The 21,706-nt window shown below is 33.9% G+C and overlaps 1 protein-coding gene across 1 annotated transcript in view; it reads right to left on the bottom strand.

The window, feature by feature from the left end:
• TUSC3 (tumor suppressor candidate 3) overlaps positions 1–21,706 on the bottom strand; it is a 181,694-nt gene that overhangs the window by 114,880 nt on the left and 45,108 nt on the right. Inside the window, exon 2 of the mRNA XM_029226695.1 lies at positions 7,166–7,335. Coding sequence (XP_029082528.1) covers positions 7,166–7,335 — 170 coding nt within the window. The remainder of the gene's footprint in view (positions 1–7,165; positions 7,336–21,706) is intronic.

Genomic DNA, 21,706 nt, shown 5'->3' with positions numbered 1-21,706 from the left:
AGAACAAAGAGCATCTCTCATCACCCACCTCCACAGGGGTTAAGTCGCAACCATTGCAGTCACCCACAGACAGTGTACCAAGAGGAGATCAGGATGAAAAACAGGTGAGGCGCCCTGTGCTTTGGATAAACAGGCCCTTAGATAGTTAGACACATATCTCAGGAAGAATTTCAATGACCCGAGCGAGATTCTTGCATCTTCCCAGACATAGCAAAGCACTAAATCATTAACATACACCTGTTCTTTGGAATTATCAGTGATCTTTTACCAAGATGTGTGTCATTGCTTTTACCAAGACTGCATGTTATTTCCAAACCAAAAAAATTTGTAAACTGGCCCCTCCCCTACCTCTTCAGAGCAGTTTCCTCAGGACTAACTGAGTGGCTGTCTCCCAGGCTATATATCGTCCCCAGTAAGACCCTGAATAAAATGTAAACTCACAACTCTTATGTGTCTTTCTTTAAGGCAATGAGCAAAATCAAATGTGGCAAAATGTAATAATTAGTGAAATCTTGGTAAAGTGTAGACTGGTGTCTTTGTACTACTGTTTCAATTTTCTGTAGGTTTGAAATTATAAGATGGGTGACTAAATCTGAACTTTATATACAAATAATATAGAAAATAGAGCTCAGAGAATGCTACAGTGTCACATAGATAATGAAAGTTCACTGAAAACATCCATTTATTCATTGTAAAAGAGTTGGGATTATCCAATCTGAGGAAGACACACCTAGGAGGAAATTTAATACAGTGAACTTAAATCACATCCCTTCGACCTAAAAAAATAATTAAACTAGACAGCGTTCAGCAATAACCCTAAAACATCATTTATATTAAACTGGTCATGGATTTAGTCAAGTCTGAAACAGTCCTCACGTATTAGCCAAGCCAGGCAAAGAATGTGTGAATGGCATGAGAGTTTGCCAGTCTTTGACAAAGAAGTGGAATACTTTGTCCAGGTAGCCAGACATATTAGAAAAACTTAAGAATTAAGGCCATAGAGAAATATTATCCAAGGACTAAAGGAAATGATAAGGGTTGTAATCCCAAAACCATTTAGAAAGCACTTACCAGTGCATTAAGAGATGGACACGGTAATTTTATCTACAAACGATTCTCACATTATGTGCTCACTTTAGAATTGAATCTCCTAAGAGATATGACTTCACTGTAATGAAACAAAAGGCTGATGAGCTCTTCCACATGGTCTTGGCCAGCTATCTCCAACTCACCAGCCCTTGCTATGAAATGCTAATCTGAACGAAAGCTTTTCATGATCTAATGAGTTTAAGGAATGCTGGCTGATGGATCCCTGCACTAAAAGATTAATAATCTTAGTTGGGAATGCAAAATGCAAATTACAGTTCACAGGGTAGAAACAATAATGAATATGTACACTTAAGGAAAGCATTAAACTTACTAGCTCTGGAGTCACAAATCCCAACCCTGACAGGTATTAGCTCTGTGACTTTGGGTAAATTATATAACCTCTCAGCTTTGATGTTGTCATCTAAAACATGGATTTTTCTCAGTCCTACCTTTTAGAGTAGTGAGAATGACATGAGATATTATATATATAAATGACCTAACACAGGACTGCCCAAATAGTTTACACATAATAAACAATCATTTTATTTAGTTAGAGAAGAAAAGATGTTAGCCAGTTAATATCTAATATATCAATGTAATAATTTATTCTCCCTCCTCTTTAAAATACCTTTGTAATTACTAATCATTTTTTCATTTATTTGAAGTCCAACAATATATTAACTTCCAATACATTACCAAGCTTTGACTGTATGTGCACCCTGCTTGACTCTACATGTACTTTTTGATTTTCCTTCATCTGGATGTTTTTTCTTACATCTATTGAATGACAGTAATAACCTTAGAAGAGGTTATATTGTTCTTAGAATTTTTAGCGAATTCTGGTAGAGATAAGTAACTTTGTGGTAGAACACATCTAAAAGATTTAGCAATTATGGGGAATATTCCTTACAGTACAATTAGATAAAGGAAGTTTGGAGTTAACACTTACGGGAGGTGAGAATTATACTGAGTAGTCTTAATTTAACAACTTTATTTGGCCAAGGAGTTTGATGTGTGCACTGAGGAAGGTGAGAATTGAATTCTGAGATTTGTGAAGAAACTGGCTTTGTGAAAGAAGAGCAGAATGATTTGCTAAGAGGGCTTACAAGGAAGCCAATAGCTCATTCATCAGCCATTCAGCAAAGAAAAGCAACTGGAGAATCCTTAAGTGTGTCAGCTCTAGAAGAAAATTTCACTTTTTCTTAAAGAAAAGAAAAAAGCAGAAAAAGTCTCACAAAGGAAAGCACTAATCTTTTAAACTTATAGCTATGAACATTTCAATGACTCTACAGAATTATAAAAAAATTACAGCAGTATTAAAGAAATGGTCCCAAATTACACTGACACAGAAGGACCCAGGAGAATTCAAGTTTTTAAACAAAAATGACTGCTGATGATAGAGTGCCTTTCTCAATGAATCTACAACTCCCTCTGAGGCACTTAATTTATAATACAGAATATAATTTGAATACTTTTTCTTGAAAATTTTTCTTGAAACTCCTCTTTACCTTTCCATCTTGGCTGTCCCCTTGAGATCTCTTTCATTCACTCTGCTCATATGGGTCACATTCGGTACTCTCTTGGCTCAATGACAGTAGATCTCAGACCACTTTTCAATCACAATTATTTAACAGATCCTCCTTTTAAATTTATATTACTCTATAATGTAAATCTATCAACCTCATCCAATAAACTCCAAGACATCCCTCTTTCAGCTCACTTAATATTTTTCCTCTCCAGTTCCATTAAAATCCTGAGTTATTTCGACATACATGTTTATAATCTAGATGTGAGCCCAGCCTTATCATTCCTAAAGCTTCTCTATTATATCCACAATCATCTACATTATACTTCAGCAATTTACTCATTTATTTAATCAACCCTTTACAACTTCCTAATTTTCAACCCCGTCCTCCTTTCACACAAAACCTCTCCTTCACTCTTGTGAAAATCTAGCTTAATTGTATCACACCTAGTTTATCAGCTGTCCCCTGGCTTCTTTGACCCCCTAACCAATTTTTAACCCCCAGTTACACATTTCAGATATACTCTCACTAGCATTCTCAGAATATGTGCCAATTAATCCACTTCGTAGAATAGAGCAAACAGGTTAATCCCTATGGAGGGTGTTCTTGCTCCTAAATTGCTGAGTATTGGGGAAGAAATCATTTAATTCTAGAGATTCTTCACTAAAAATCTGAGTATTCTAGTTTCATAAAGGATCCTTGTCAATGCTATATGGTCATCCAAATAACTAATAAGTCTTCATCCATTCCCATTGTTCCTCAACGAAATTAAATTTTAAAAAGCTGTGAATCATGAACCTGCTTCTTAGCTTCCCTGTCTCTATACTGGCTGCACACTAGAATTACCTAGAGCATGTTTTTTAAAATGTCACTGTGTTGACCCCCCCCCCCAACAAAGAAAACCAATTAAACCAGAATGTCTAGGTATGGGAAGCACATATCTGCTCTACACTTTTTATTTGCCTCTAAACGTTCATGGGCTCTTCCTTTCTCCTCTAACAACTTCACCATCATCTTGATCCATGAATTAACTTTTCCTAATAACTTCAATCTTTTTTTCTTGTAAATCTAAAACTACTCTAAAATTTAAAAGTTTATTACAAAAAAGGCTGTAATAAACAAGTAAATAAAGGTTATTTTGAGCTAAGCATCATTAAAAAATTGAGAGTCCATATTTAACCATTTAACAACATAATGCATTAAGTACACTATTACTTAAAGGATATACCATTTAACAGTATGCTGTGGTTTATGTTATCAAAATATATACAATTATATGTAACTGTAAAATAAATACTTGGATAATAAAGTCTAGGTTACAGTTGCAAAAAATATAATAATTAAATAGATTTCTTCATAACAGTGGTGAATACAGGAAATCAATATATTCAACTTTTAGAAGCAAAGAAATGATCTCCCTAAAATATATAAGGTATTGTAGGATGCCAGAGGACAGTATATTTTTGTGGAATCTGAACTGTTACACCAAATGCCAACTAAGATGGTATTTTTGCCTCAGAAGGGCTTTTCAGCACCCCTTAGATAAACATAAACATACCCTGTCCTTAATGCTAACCTAATTCTGACAAATGTTAATGTCCACTTAAGTACTGGTCCTCAAATTGATAGGAGGTGAACTCAGAATCATCTGAAATGGTGTTTTTCAAAATATTTTGCTTTTCATCTTTTCTACCCACTTTGAGCTATGTCCCAACGTATACTCATTATTAGACTGTGATAAAATCTTTCATGAAAATTTCAAAATACTGAAATTACCTTTCTGCAAGCTAGTCTGAGAGAAATTGGTTTATTTTTTTCATTGGCCCATGTTACTAATAATTTTGGTTTCCACTAAAGTTCAAAATGGTTTAGAAATCTGAAGTCTACAGATGATTATACAATGTGAAGAGTCTGAATGTGGAGCTACAAGTGTTTGTTCTTGAAAAGAGAAAGTGTTCAGCCAAGAAGAAACAGAAAACCTGAATTGTCCTTAACAATTGAGGAAATGGAATACGTAATTTAAAATCTCCAGGTCAAGAAGATTTCACTGGAGAATTCTATCAAACATTTAAAGAAGAATTAACATAATTTCTAAAACTGTGTAATTTCACAAATCACTTCCAGAAAATAAATGAGATGGGAACATTTCCCAATACATTTTATGAGGTATCAGCGTGATACCAAAATTGGACAAAGACAGTATAAATAATGAAAAATATAGATCAATATCTGACATGAACTTAGATATAAAACACTTCAACAAAATATTAGCAAATAGAATTCAGCAATACATAAAAAGAATATAATACAATCAAATGGGATTTATTCCAAAATGCAAAGCTGATTCAGCGATTGAAAATCCATCAATGTAATCTACCATATCAACAACCTAAAGAAGAAAGAACCTATCAATTGACTCCCCCAAATCTGACAAAATGCAACACCCATTCATGACAAAAGGGCTCAGTAAACTAGTTCCTCAACCTGATAGAGAACATCTACAAAACTCTTACACCTAGTATCATACTTAGTGATGAAAGACTGAATCCTTTCTCCCAAAGATCAAATCAACAGTAAAACATAAAACTATAAAACTTTCCGAAAAACACAGAAGAGAAGGGCTTCCCTAGTGGTGCAGTGGTTGAGAGTCCGCCTGCCGACGCAGGGGACACGGGTTCGTGCCCTGGTCCGGGAAGATCCCACATGCCGCAGAGCGGCTGGGCCTGTGAGCCATGCGCGTCCGGAGCCTGTGCTCCGCAATGGGAGAGGCCACAACAGTGAGAGGCCTGCATACCGCAAAAAAAAACCCAAAAAACAAAAAACAAAACAACAACAACAAAAAAAAAACACAGAAGAGAAAAAAATAGAACTTTGTGATCTAGGGCTAGGCAAAGAGTTCAATTTGACAACAAAAGTAAGATCAGTAAAAGGGGAAACTGATAAACTGGACTCACTAAATTAAAATCTGCAAAAGACCTTGTTATGAGACTGAAAACGCAAACCATAGACTAGGAGAAAATATTTAAAAACCACATATCTGACAAAGGACTAGTATCTACAATATATAAAGAACTCTCAAAATTCAGTAAAAAAAAATTCAATTAGAAATAGGCAAAAGACATGAAAGATACTTCACTAAAGAGGTGATACACAGATGACAAAAAAGCAAACGAAAAGATGTTCAACACCATTACACTAGGGAAATGCAAAATAAAACCACAAATTAAAATTATATACCCACGGAATGGCTAAAATAAAACAATGACAACACTGATGCTGGTGAGGATATGGAAAAACTAGGTCCTTCACACAGAAATGGTGGGACTGTAAAATGATACAGCCACTCCAGAAAACATTTTAGCAGTTTCTGATAAAGCTAAACATGCAACTACCATTGCAATTCAGCCATCGGACTCTCTGGCCATTTATCTCAGAGAAGTGAAAACTTAAGTTCACACAAAGCCTGTACAAGAATGTTCATAACAGTTGTATTTTTAATAGCCAAAAACTGGAAACAATTCAGGTGTCTTTTAACAGATGGATGGTTAAACAAACTGCAGTACATCCATACCATAGGATATTACTCAGTAATAAAAAGAATGAAGTACTGACAAATACAACAACTTGGATGGATTTTGAAGGAGTTATGATAAGTAAAAAAAAGCCAAAGCCAAAAGGACATATACTATATGATTCCACTTACATAACAGTCTTTAAATGATGAAATTACAGACATAGAGAATAAATTCAGGAGGTGGGGAGATGGGGTGGGTATGGCTAGAAAGGGCAACAGGAGGGATTCTTACTGTGATGGAACTGTTCTGTATCAATACCAATATCCTGTTTGTGAAACTGTGCTACAGTTTTACAAGATGTTAGCATTGGTGGGGGGGGGGGTGTCACTGAGTAAAAGGTATATAGGATTTCTCTGTATCATTTTCTAGAATTGCATGTGAAACTACAATTATCTCAAACAAGCACTGTTGTATATATATTATATTTATATTTGTCCAAAACTTTCTTTGGTATGTTCCCACTGAAAATTATTTCATTCACTTCAAATCATATCATAGGAAGAAATTTCTATATCATAGGAAGAAATTTCTCATCATTAGAGGTACTGAAAAGTAAACAGACTTCCTTGAGTATGGCCTCTTGATTAAACTATTTGATCAGAGTATGTTTAAGGGGGCTACTTCATTGCCCCTTCATTGCCCTTCATTGCCCCTAATATATATGTAGGTGACCTACAAGGCAATATTTGAACCAAATTCTATAACATATGTACCTTTATACAGGACATAAAGATAAAAAAATCTGTTTTATGATTACATGTGGATTGGTTAAGTAAATATTTTATACAATATAAAAATATTAGCCTATCAAAGTCATTTCCTAGAAAACAATGACTTTGAGCTTACATTTAAATGCACTTATAGTTGATTACAACATCGAACAAATGTTTAATTCTATTATATACTTTTATCTTAGCTCTAACAAACATATAATCATACAATAATAGTTTTTAATTTTTTTAATGCATACATTACCTGCACACAGAACACTGCCGCTGAGGTTGAAGAGCAGTGAACATAACAATCATAGAATAGTTTCGAGGTGGTGTCTTTATAAATTTTCGGAATTTGTCACCATTCATTCGGAAGATTGAGCGCCTGGAGCTCCATTCCATCAACTGTTCTACTTTCTCAGCTAAAAGATTCTGCAATAAACATAGGAATTTAAATTTACACAGGGTTAAAATTCTTCAGTTTGTACTTCAAGTAAAAAGAATTACATGGGATTATATTTTACCTAAAATTCATTTCTGCTAAAAGTTCTTGTTTTGGTGAACACAGTCATTGTTAACTGACCATATATGCATAAAATATTTCATCTATTTTTCCTAACAATTGTAAAAGTTTATAAAAATAGACATCAAAAGTAAAATAGACTTTCACTTCCAGAAAGATGGAATAGATATGCTTTTCCCTAATCCCCCACTAAAGACAGCTAAAAACTCTGGTCATATGAAAGACAAGCATAAGAAGGCTCTGAAAAGTGGGAAGAAGAAGGAAGGCTGGCTAGTGACCCCAAAATGAAGAGACCGTGGTGGTGAGTGCCCTGAGTTTTGTTTCAGCCTCACCCATCCCAGACTGGTAGCCAGAGACATTGGCAATCCAAGAACACCAATGGACACAAACAAATAAAAACCCCAAGAAAAGCCTGCTCTCTTTACCCAAAGGACAAAAAAGGGCGACCTAGTAAGACAAAAACTAACTGCTCTGGTCTAGCCAAACACCACAGACGAAACACTGCCCTTCCACCACCTCCCTCGCTAGCAAGGGTGGAATGGGGAGCCTCAACCCAACTCTCAATTTCCCTCCAAGCATCAACATGCAAACAGCTTGGAGGGATCTCACGAAGACGAAACTGAGCGAAAGACACGTATGCACAAAAGAGCACTGCGTGATTCTACTTATAGTAAGATCAAAAACAGGAAAAAAATCTATTGTGCTAAAAGTCAGGATAGTGGCTTACTGCAGCAGGAACTGGGATGGTGGGAGGTGTAGTGAGGCGAGACGGTACCATGGAGCTGGGGGCTAGGAAGATTCTCTTCCAGGGTGGGGTGACAGTGAAAGTAACACTCTAGCCTCTGTACAGAACGCTCTTAATCTTTAGATTGTCCATTTTACCTGAAAAAGTCTGAGAAGTAAAAAACTCTACAGGGTTGTATTCCTATAAGAAATTTGTTAGCCTTGGAAAATCAAGAAAGAATGAGTGGTCGGAAGAGAAGGGCTTCAACTGTGCCATTTAAGAAGAACTAAGGACCTAGGCACAGACGAAATCTTAATTGATGAGACGTATGACACCTGAGCACACCAAGCACAGTCTAAGAGTCCTGTACGAAAAGAAAAAGGGCTGCGCTCTGGTCACTACACACGAAAGCTTGGCCAAGACACTTCACCTCTCAGAACCTAGGGACTCATCGATTAACGTCTGAACTTCCAATACATACCTAGATGATTTACTGAGAGATGACGGATAAAAACCTTTGTAAATTATAAAGTACTATAAAATACAAGGCAGTATTGGTAGAAGTATTGTTTTCACTATTGTTAGATAACAAAGGGTGATTTTACCACTATAATCCTATATGTAGTCTACAATTCTTTTCCTGTCAAATTTCCTACATATTCTGAATATACATCAAAACACATGAGAACCACAGTTTTAATTCTGGCTATTACTGGAGAACTTGTGAAGAACATTATATTCAGATTAAATATTAGATGACAAAAAATAAGAAATAAATGGTCTAGGAAGGTAGGTTTTTAGGGCATCATGGTTGATTCAAACTTTCAAGAGCATTTGTTGTAAAGAAGGTTAAGTTAATTCTCAAAGGAAAATGTTACAAGGTGATGGAGTAGAAATATTCAGTAAGGAACAGAAATCTGATTAATGTGAATTCATGCTTTTAAAATCTACTAAAAAAGAATCACAGGTTGAGCTACAGTCCACAAATAGGGTTTATTCTATGTTGCATTTCTCTGTGACAGGCATGTGATTTTCTTTAAGGAGAAGGTTGGGTGCATCTGTTCCTTCAAAGTATTTCCTTTTTCAGGGCCATTTGTACCCCTCTTTGTTGGGAATTTTTCTTCATGCTACAGTTTCCCTTACCCAAGACTACCTTTAAGACTTCCCCACCTTCTCTGTCTGTGTGTCCCTTTTGGTCTCTTGAAGAGAGTGATGCTCATGAGTCTCTCTTCCCACTGGAGAATAAAACCTGAAACAAAATCATGCCCAAGGGAATTCTGTGTAGTGAAGGGAGCATGGAAACATCCATAATATGGAACATAGTGAAACCTTTAAAAATTGAAAAGGCACCGTATGTTCATTTTAAAAATAGAACTTAATGGCTCAAGTTTAAATGATGATTCTGTATTTGCATGCAGTGTGACTTGACCAAATAATTTCTCTGAATCTCATCTTCATCTATAAAATTGAAATAATATCTCACAAATTGGTAAAATTAAATGAGTTAATGTATGGAAAACTCCTAGCACAGCATCCAGAAAAGTACAGGCACTCAAATTCTGTTCCCTTCTCCTCAGGTTAATTTCTATCAGCAACCTCAATCAGGTTGCTAAAAGAATAACTACAGAGGGAGTTTTTTTTTAATCTTATTAGTACTTTAATCTCAAGAGTTACCAAATGTTCTCTGAGTACTTAGTACATAGCAAACATTGCGCTAAATTTCTAAACATGCATTGTGGATTACTAAATACATGACCAGCACTATGCTAAGTTTATGGAAAATGAAAGTACAACAGATCCTACTCTCAAGGCTTTACAGCAAATAAGCTCTAGCTTTAAAAAATATACGTTGCTTATATTGATGTGTTACGGCTGTGGCTCTGCTGTTAAATGGCTTAGTGACAGCTCAGGAAAGGATGGCACACAAGATCTTATTTCTGTGAACACTAACTGACTGGTAGCAGCTAATTTAAATTCAGTACAAAGCACAGTTTTGAAATCCACACTGATACTATCAGTAAAGAGGGTGTGAGCCGTTGAGTTTTGTCTGCTGCTGGCACAAGGCTGGGAAATAGAGACACAGATGCCATACATCTACCATTTCTAAAAGGAAAAAGAAATCTAAAATTTAGAATCTTCAAGGAAGAAACCCTGCCTTTACCTGTTACCTTGTAAAAATCATGGGCCAGCAGGTCCCACATATTAATGAAGGTAAGATACTCAGTCACACTAACTGTAGGTGCCCAGCCCTCTATTTTTATCTTAATGTTTTTATAAAAACTGAATTGTAAGGCAATTCACTATTAATAAACTGGCATAATCGACATATGCCAGTCCCCAACATATGACATCACTCAATTTTTTCTCAATTCATGTTTTTTTAATCAATTCATAACAAAAATATAAAGAAATGGTACATTTCACTAAACAACATGTAGTGAAATTGTTCATTCCAAAGTGAAGCTTAAACAGGAAAAAAAAAATCTCACTAATGCTTTTATACCCATATTTTTTTCCAGCATTTTATCCCTAGGTAAATTTTAATGATGACCAGATGCACCAAAACAAAGATATGTATGTGGTCTCTTGTCTTAAAAAAACATCTGCCAGAGGGATAGCTATTCGTGTGTCTGTTCTAGTCACCTACGTAGTATTTACACCTACCTAGTATTTGTTCAGGTGCCATATACACTACTATGTATAATATAGATAGCTAATGAAAACCTGCTGTATAGCACAGGGAACTATAAAAAAAGAAAAAGACAAGTATTAGGATATAATGTACAACATAATATAATTAACACTGCTGTATGTTCTATATGTAAATTATTAAGAGAGTAAATCCTAAGAGTTCTCATCACAAGGAAAAAAACTTTTTTTTCTTTTATCTTGTATCTATACGTGATGATGGATGTTCACTAGATTTACTGTGGTAATCATTTCATGACGCACATAAGTCAAATCATGCTGTGCACCTTAAACTTATACAGTGCCATGTGTAAATTATATCTCAATAAAAATGGAAGGAAAAAATAGCCACACTAACTTGCTTACAATAATTCACAGGACATAAATTTGGAATGAGAATAAGAAGTACATGTTGAAGGTATCTCTTAGTGACACACAGAAACTTCATGACCCTTCTGTCCTTCCTTGTATTTTATAGAAAGTCTCTGAGAGGAAAAGAGAGCTGTACTTTTCACAACTTGAATATCCAAGAGGTTCAATCAAAGCCCACTGACAAGGCAAAGAGAAGCAGCCAGATGCATATTTTTGCATTTGGGAGGAAAGTTAGCTTCAATTTCTACAATTATTTGATCCCCAAAATCCTTACTCATTTTCTTAATATCATGCCATTCTTCTCAGATTTGAATAAAATATAAGGGGCAATGAATGCTTCCAGAAATCAAAATATCAGAGATTATACCACCCCATGTATTGATAATTACAAAGTGTTCACTAAAGATCACCAACAGCCTTAAGGGCACTCAGCCTTAAGACCTCAATGAGCTACACAATAAAAAGGACAAATACACCATTTTTATCAAAAATAAAAAATGCATACAGTACACATGCCATAAAGAGAGCAAAGATTCAAACAAAGGGTTAGTTAAGAACTTGGCAAATCATCGTACCTCTGCAGGAAATGTAATCTACACTCTACAGGAAAACCTCAACTATCATTACTTCAAAGGTGAAAAAGTGAGAGATTCAAAAATACATTAATCATACTGAGAGTTCCTTGATGTATTTAATATCAAGCTCTTTAAAAGTAAAGAAAGAAATACTGGAAAACCCCAGACCAATTCTTCCTCAGTGTAGCTCCTAAAGAGAACCTGGCTGTGTAACTACAGAAAAGGGAACCCAGCCGGCTACCTAAGGCCAATACCAGCGCAGCTACAAGTTTATATGGGGGAGAGTGTTACATAAGTTTTTAAGTCCAACATGTTAAAGGCAGTATCTAATTCAATTCAGAGCTGAATGAGAAATGTAGAAATAAAGTTATTGGTGAAAATATTTTTTCAAACGTTCATGCTTTTGTAGAAAGGATAGAACTTCAATTGATGGTGCTACAATATTCAATTAAGTGAACTTTTTCTAGAGACTCAGTAAAAATATTTCCAGTGACACTCTTTTAAAAGTAGTGACTTTATTAACCTGAACTCTCCCCAGAAAATTTCCCTAGAAAAGATCCACATTTCCATGATTTTGTATCCTTCAAAGCATCCTGAGAATGGCTAGCTCCTGATTGGCCCTGAAGCTCCCTCTACATACACTGTGTATCTACTGAATGGAATCTGTAAAATTTTTAAGCTATAAACTAAGAATCTATAATTTATTATTCCTATTCAAATGTAACTTTAAAAAAAAGGATTTCTAACTTCAGTTTATCATAGATTCTTTGCTCTATTTTTTCACTGCTTCGAAAGTGCAGAGCATTATAAAAGAAGCAACTGTTTCCTGAACTTGCATATTTATAGTATATATAATTGACATAACCATAAGAACTTAAAAATTACTGTGGTCAAATTTAAAATTAATAATTCAAGAATTTAATATCAATTTTAATTATTCTAGGATTTCCTAATTCACAAAAATAGAAGTAGTGCATTTACATAAACACATGAATATGAATTCTACAATGAAAAATATCAAAATGTTTTGTTCCATGAAAAACTTATCCCATGGCAGTAATAAATTTTAAGATTCCTAATGTTAAATGCCATTATACCTTAATTTTATTAGAGAAAACACACAGAGACTATCACACGGTGTTTTGAAATATTTTGTATTTGATACTAGTAGTAATAACAACACTAGATTAATGAATGTATGGAATTATATAAATTCAGGTATACTAGGAAATACATCTCATCCCCAAAAAGTAAGGCCCTACACAAAAACATTGATACAAAATAATAAATTATTATCAGTGTGATGTAATCACACCCTAAAAAATAATTCCAAAGGAAAAAATCTGAACATAGTTATGTGATTAACATCAATAAAAATAAAAAAGCCAGGAAATAAAGAGCATATTAAAACAATGAAATATTAGGGACTAGAATAATATATATGTGGTCTGTAACTAGTGAAAAAATTCTATTATAACATTAAGTGGAAAGATAGAAGGCAAAGTTTATACTAACTATAACTAAATAACTACTAACTATCTACAGATAAATAAATCAAAGTCATGTAAATAGTCAAAAACTGTCTTTTTTAGAATTGGGAGTTATTCTGTTTTATTTTTTGCTATAAAGTGAACACAGTTTGCTTTTTGGTTTTTTTTTGGTTTGGGAGGAGGTTTTCTTAAATTCACGTGGGTTGTCTTTGTGACTTTTTCACTGTAAAACTGCTGAAGTACAATACTCTCCTGTCAAGAGACAACATCATTAGAAATGGGGACCATGATGTTTTCACTTGAAGGATCAAAATATGAAGTCATTTTAACATGGCACAATCATGACAAGGGCTAAATGAGCATCCCATTTTTATTCCACTATTGCATTAGTTTCTGAGACCTTCTTTCCTGAACTCCTTCATATCCTCCTGTTAGACATTTATTCTTGTATAAATATCCCACTGTAAAACAGGTAGCAGATACAAAGAATAAGAGTAGCTGTATGAGCAGAGAAGAAAATCAACTTGAGGCTGTATATCGCCATCGGGCCTTACTGCCTCGAGAGCAAAGATCCAGGCAGGATGGTCACTACCAGCATCAACAAGTATAGCAGATACCCTATTATAATAATGCATTATATCATAAAATAATCTGCTCTGTTCTAGAAGTGGTTGTATACAACTCTTCACTATTAAGAGCAACATACTATGTGTTACAGCTGAAGAAAAGTTTTATTATAAGAATAAGGAAAAATAAAAACATTATTCCATAAATTGCAAAATGAAGAGACGAATTTTTTCAGCAGGTTTATTCTTGAGTCATATAAATTTTTGATAGTAAAATTTGTGATGGTAAAATTATTAAATCCAAATAAAATTAAATAGAATCCAACAGAAAGCAAGCCAAGAGGAAATCAAAGCTTCTAATGTACTTTAAAGCTTTCCAATACCTTTTTTATTAACCTAAGTAGAATTTCGTCTACCAAATTACTTACAAATGGCAGGAGCAAGCCAAGTTTTTGGATAGAACAAAAGATCGGGTTTGGTTATTTCATATAAACAGTATACTATCAAAATTATCACAGCTACCTACTAACCGAAGTCTGTATTATCAGCAAAGACCCCAAAACTGGGGGCATTAAAACCTCTAAAGAAACTAATTACATGGGGCTTTACGTAGAAAACACTGAGTAGTATTAGAAACGATATTCTAACCTCACACCATGCCTCGCTTTCCAGATAAGGGATACCTCTACTATTGTTCCATTTATCCCTATTATTATAGGGATAATAAAAGAACAATAGCATATTGAAATGTATTATTTATTAAAAGTATAAAAATAATGTAAGGTAACAAAGCAAGTAAAAAATTAATGAATTCAGTACAAATTAGACCCAGTCACAGAGGTGGGGGGACTACTTGAGGATAAAATCCAACCAAGAGATACATCAAAATAAAGAACTCAGGAAAGGAGAAGCTATGGATAAAATCCAACCAGAGGTGACTCAAAATGAAGAACTCAGGAAATAAACTATGGTAAAAGACTAAATGTTGACTATAGTGTTTAATTTATTAAATACAAATACACTTAAGTATAAAACTAAGAATAATAAACAACTCCAGCAGCTATTGTTATAGACAGTCTGATCATCTTCATTTGCCTAGGAGCACCCAAGCTGTACTCGCTGTCCCTGTGTAATCATGAATAGTACCTCCTTTCTCTCTCACAAATATCCTTGTCTGGATAAGTTATATGGTTGCTCAAGATTTATAACACTTGCATTACGTTCCAAAATTAAAGTAATTTATCAAATATTTGGAGACAGGAAAGGGAATTTGGGAAGGAATGTAAGAGTACAAAGTTTCTACATCTTCTATAGCACATAGTTAATCAATACAGACTTTAAAACACAGTAGTATTTAAAATAGTAGTTAATCTACGCATGTAGAAGCAAAGAAGGATACTTACTTCTGCAACTTACTTTAAAAAGATGGATGATAAATGATAGGATTGGACACATGATAAAGCAAGCACAGTAAAATGCTGATTGTAAAATCTGGGTGATGGGTATTTTTGAGTATTCACTGTAAAATTCTTTCAACTTTTATAAAGGTTTAAAAATACTCATAATGTTGGAGGAAAATGAAATTCATCCAACATTAATGACAGTTGTTTTTAGGTGGTTAAATTGTTTTGTGAAATTTTTTTGCTCTCATCTGTGAACATTTCTATTTTGCCTTTTGTTGCAGGGTATTATTTTACACATGTCATTTTATAACCACAATGCTAGTTTTTTAAATAGTTGCCTATTATCAGCTACTTATCAGTTTCTACCACTAAATTATTAAAATAAACCCCAGAACTTAAAGCCCAGAACTGTGTCTCATTCATCGTGTCCCCCGTGCCCAGCCTGGTGCCTGCCTCATAGACAAATACTTGTATAACTTAAGTAATGGAACAATTTACTGGAAATGCAGAAACAGAATTAACATAGCTCTCTCATGGCTAACATAGTTGTTGGTCCAGACACTCTTTCTCCATCCCCTTGTGGCAGGAGAATTACTCTTTTAAAAACATTTGCTATTATAATCAGAGACAGCAACCCAAGATGAAAGCTGATCACTAAGACTTGGAAGTGGTATGTACACAAGGTCCCATATGTTTAGTGGTAATATTCATTTGGTAAAAATACTATAAAAACATTCTGTTTCCACTTCACATAAGAATATGTTATATTAAAAACACCACTGTAAAATATTAAGGTAAACAATATGGACATACACTGATACAATCTTTCATGGTCACACTAATAATACATACAAAATTTTAATGTATGTATGTACCATTCAGTACAGCAATACATTTTCTAGGGATTTATGTTAAAGAAAGAATCAGACAAGGCACACATGTTTATTCAAAAGGATACTCACTGCAGCACTGTTTATAATTGCAAATATTTGGAAATAATGTGTGGCCATAAAAAGGAGATTGGTTAGATCATAATATGGTATGAAATGGAACATATTATAGTCATTAACAAGATGAGACAAACTTACTAAAGGGATAGTCACAACTTACCTTTAAGTAAATCCAAAAGGATTACTTACCACAACACTACGTAAAGAACTATTTCATATTTTAAAAATAAACGTGTGCTATTCACTCATTAACTTATTTTACATATATGCTAAATATCTTAAAGGATATATAGTGAATTGATAATGGTTTATTTCTAGAGGTGAAGATTACAGGGGTATATTTATTCTACTTTATTAGTTTCTATGTTATTTGAAATGCTTACCTGTATTACTTTATAAACAATAAAACAACAGTTATTGCCAATTGGAAAGAGACAGTGAAAGAGATATCCAAAAAAGAATAGTTAAAAGACAAGAAATTCTGATTTCTCTAGGAAGAAATGTGCAACACAGCCAGGGACTGCCTCGGTTACCCTGTGCATGTTTGCAGTTCCTTACTAACCTTCCTATCTATGGACTGAGTCCATGCTCTTGGAAGCTCTGTTCACTTCACTTCAGTCTAATCCTTACTTTTTGGTCAGGTTGGTATTTGAGAAAATGAAGACGTTTCATTATATTCTAACTTGTGCAGTTACCATTACATTCATCCTTATTGACGAACACCTTAGTTCATTTCAGTGAAAATGGCCTGGAGTATTTATCAAAAGTTCTTCTTCAATAACCAGGATTTTATGTATCTCTTTACTAAGAAAGTGAAGAAAGCAATCCCAGATATTTCACATCTAATTTAGTGAACCATTAGAGAGAAGAGATACAAGAAACCAATATAAGCCCAACAAATAAAACCATTTTCCTGGGTCTAGAAAGATAAAATTTTGAGCTTTTCTGGTGATAAACATGCCAGAAATGGACAAATTCAGGGCTATTAAGTTATTGCAGAGTAACACAGTCCTAACCACATTAACTGAGTTTCCATTCTGCTACCATAAACATCAACTGCTATTTAAAGGCTTACTTTTACAATCTAAATAGAAAAGCAAAAACCAAACAAATACTTGCATTAGTCACAAAATATCAATAGTACAATTATGTACAGGAATAAGCTATATGCACCTGAAGCAAATGAAAGAAGTTAATCCCCTTTCAACTAATCTGTCTCTGTACCACTTTTTGTTATTACAATGTTTATTTATACACTATAATAAAATATTTCATCATAATCATTATTTTAAAATGTTTGAGAACTGTTTTAATTCTGAAAAGTACAAAGAATAACAAAGCAAACACCTATGTACCCGCAATCTGTAACTGATTATTATTGAGTAAGTTTGAGATTTTTTTTAACATAAACATTTAAAACATTGCAGGTATATCTGAACTCTTTATCCCATCTTATTCTCCTCTCTCCCATTTAGGCAAAAGTATTATTTCTTTTAAACCTATCTTTATTATCTACAGAGACACACACAAAAACAGGTACATGAAATCATCAGCAATATGCGATATAGTTTTATATGTTTTTTAAATTAGCATAATATTTTCTAATTTCATACTGAAACTTTTAAGTCGAAGTTTTGTTTTAAAAACCTATGCCTGTTGACCCATACAGGTGTAATCTATTTATTTCCATTGCTGGAGAGCATTTATAAGAAGTCTAACCATTTATAAGATTTTTAAAAATTCTTATCAACAATGAACACCGTTCATGGTTTATAAACGCTCTCTGCAAGAGTTCTTAAACTGGGTCTCCACTGCTTCCATGATTAGAATTCAGGGAAACCATGAACTTGGAAAGGACGGAAAACATATCTTCATTTTCACAAATCTCTAACTAAAATTTACGATTTCAATTATAAATAGAGACAACAAACACCACAGAATTAATAGTATCTGTGACTTTGTAACCAATAAAAATCAGGAATGTTTTCCTCTTTCATTCTGCTTGTTGCTGATAGCTCTAGATATTGTTTATACTCCTCAGTACTTTGAACTCAGTTATAAGACCTGTCATTAGATTCTTGTTATAAAATGACTTCACAGAAAAACAAACATTATTGAATCACATTTATATTTTGATAACAGTATTTCAGTGAGGTTATTATCTTTTGTATGTCTACGTATTTTATTCATTTAAAAATTATCCTGCAAAGAAGTGCATAGACTTTACCAGACTGTCAAATTCGCCCACAGCACATAAAAAAGTTAGTAACCAATCGTAAGGCATTGCCAAATGGCTTATCCAAACTAATTATGCCAATTTAGACTCCCACCAACAATGTATGAGTTCCTATTTTCCCACATCTTTATCAACCCTACAGCTGTCAGACTTCTAAAAATTTCTTCCAGGCTGGTAAGTAACAAATAGCATCTCAATATTCTTGTAGTTTTCATATCCTCATGATCAATGATATTATATGCATTTTAATATTTTAATATGTTTACTAACCACTCAGGTTTCCTCTACGAACTGCCTGTGTGTGTGTATTGTTGCAAAGATGAGGCAATTTGCAGGAGACCACAGTGACAGCTACTTGTGCTGACTGACTGCAAACTCTACACTGCGTATCAGAGACGCTGCATCACCTCCTCATTCCACCACGGGAAACTGCCTTTAATAAGCTCAACAATACTTTTAACAAGTGAGTGTAAAATGTGAAGCTGTAAAAACTACAATCCATTTGACAAATTGTGGGGAGATAAAACCTAGTAAATATTTTTCATTATATCTGTATTAAAGTTCATTTAATGGAGATTTTTTTCCAGAGAAATCAAATTTTATCATGTATTCCACACAGACTCCACAGGAAATAAGTCATCCTGTGTAAACAGCAGGCAACAAAACAATAAAATTACTAGTAAATGAAGTCCCATATAATCCAAGTTGTTATGTAAAAGTAAATACTGATACTGCATTTCAGTTAATTCTGGAAACTAAAAAACAAACCACAATAAAAATAACCTATCACTGAATAAATCTTACAAAGTATATGCAAGCAAAGCAAATATATTCATAAAAACTGGTATGAAGCAAGCCACAAAATGCAATTCCTATAAGGTTACAGGTAGTCACAGTGCATGTAGAAAAACAAATTTTTCAGAGAGAAAAACTGGCCCAAAGCATACATCAATGTAATAAATTGAAAGAATTCCAACATTATGTTCACACGTGTATTAAAATCAAATGTTTCAGTTAGTATAATGTGTATCACAGTTGAAAAAAATATAAATGAATCCTAAAAGAAATTCACACTTTAATGACTGGAACTAGAAATATTAGTATGTTTTTATCTTCAAATCTAGAAAAATCATTCCCAAGGTCTCAAAAGCCATCATTCCTTCAGAAATTCAGGCATTCTCTTCATCAGGAGCCTTAACTCCATTAGAACCATCACCACTACCTTCAAAATACCACTCTGCACCCCTCTACTTCCTTCATAAAGTCTCCTCAGACTTAGCTTGAAGCTAACATTAAAGCAATGCCCCCCACTGCTACAGAACCACAGGTTTTATAAGTGGACAACAATAAATTTAAAGAGAAAGTATTGAATTTAAATCTAAATTGTTACAGAAGCAACCCAAGTTCTAGTTCTGATGAGTTGTGCGCCCTGTGGCTTATTTTTTAAAAAAACAAAAAATTCTCCATAGAATGGGACCTCAGCCTCACTCTAAAGTGTTGGGTTACCAGGCTCCACCACTAGGGGGAAGTATCACCACTATGGGCTTTCTTGCTCAACGGGCTAGCATCTCTCCCCAGATCCCTTCAATCTACTAACCTCTTTAAGCACTTAGACCTTCCACCCCTACTATGAGTATACATTGGTCAGAGAATAGTTTGGGGAAACATTTGTGTGTTGTTTTTTTGGGGGGGGATGGGGGGTAATACATTTTATACACTTACAAATATAGACAGCCACTATAATTAATGAATAAATACAAATACTGCTTATTAAAATAGTCCTCTGAAATAGATTAAGACCTCATCCTCATAAGAATATTTCAGTTAATGAACCCACTTTAGGCCTGCTACCCATGGATACCATGGGAACAAATCCACTAATGACCTCCTGCAAAGTTAACCTATAATTTAGAATTCTGTAGTGTTACAGACCTGTAATTTTAATTACTTCTCTTGATTTCAGTAAACCTGTTTTTCCTGCTGAAATGGGGAAAAAAAAGGTATTTCCACTAAACACATAAGGTATTTAACACAGTGCCACACACATAAACTCTCAATATGAATAATTATTAAGAAATTCAGATTAGTCATTTCTATTGTTGTGAAGCAATTTCACACTGATATTCCATTTATCTAATCTACCAGGGACACAATTCCTTTATTAGCAAGTTCAACAATGCTAACAAACACAAAAAAATTTCAGAATCTGTAATATATAGCAGGTAGCTGAACCCTCATTGAGAAGGTTCAAGAATGTGATTTCAGTTCTCAAATAGCAAAACAATATCCCATACCTCATATCTCACAACTGTTGCTGAGTCACCTCCTCAAATATTCATGTATGTTTTTATCCCTCTCTCCTAACTGCCCATCCAATTCGTTTTAAAATAATCCATTAAGATAAAACAAACAGAAATAAAATTATACCTTCTATATGTCTAACAAACTTAAGAGTAAGAAAAATGATAAAAATTAAGGAAAACAAATTTATACACAAAATAAACTATAAGAATCATTATCCACCTCTAATTGTCCTTAAAGTTAATTATTAATAACATTCTTTTTATATTCTCTAAGGCTACCTAAATCCTAATCAAACTTGCTTATCCTTAAATACAAGGATTTTTTCCCCAATTCCATCATTCAGCATTTTTCTTAAATACTATTACTACAGCAATATTATTTTCTTCTACTTTCATTGCAGATGTCAGTGTTCCCCTCCCGCATTGCCAGTTAAACGTTCTTCCATGGACTAACTATAGTTTTCTCTTTTTTTAAATTTAATTTTTATTTCATTTTAAAGTATAGTTGATATTTTTAATTTTTATTTATTTATTTATTTAACATCTTTATTGGAGTATAATTGCTTTACAATGGTGTGTTAGTTTCTGCTATATAACAAAGTGAATCAGCTATACACACACATATGTCCCCATATCTCCTCCCTCTTGCGTCTCCCTCCCACCCTCCCTATCCCACCCCTCTAGGTGGTCACAAAGCACTGAGCTGATCTCCCTGTGCTATGTGGCTGCTTCCCACTAGCTATCTATTCTACATTTGGTAGTGTATATATGTCCATGCCACTCTCTCACTTTGTCCCAGCTTAACTATAGTTTTCTAATAGCAAATATATTTAGACAACAAGTTAGAATTTTATAGCTCAAATGCTTAACAAAACAATTTTTAAAACAAACACATTTGCAAGATGTATATATCCTGCATAGATGTGTGAAATCTTGTCCTACCGTACTAAAATTATACATCTTTAAGAGGAAA

This window comes from Monodon monoceros, unplaced genomic scaffold, assembly GCF_005190385.1.
Source record: "Monodon monoceros isolate NGI ecotype Baffin Bay Population unplaced genomic scaffold, NGI_Narwhal_1 Super_Scaffold_17, whole genome shotgun sequence".
Lineage (NCBI taxonomy): Eukaryota > Metazoa > Chordata > Mammalia > Artiodactyla > Monodontidae > Monodon > Monodon monoceros.
Note: the sequence above shows the minus strand (reverse complement) of the source record. Positions and strands in the feature narration are given on the sequence as shown.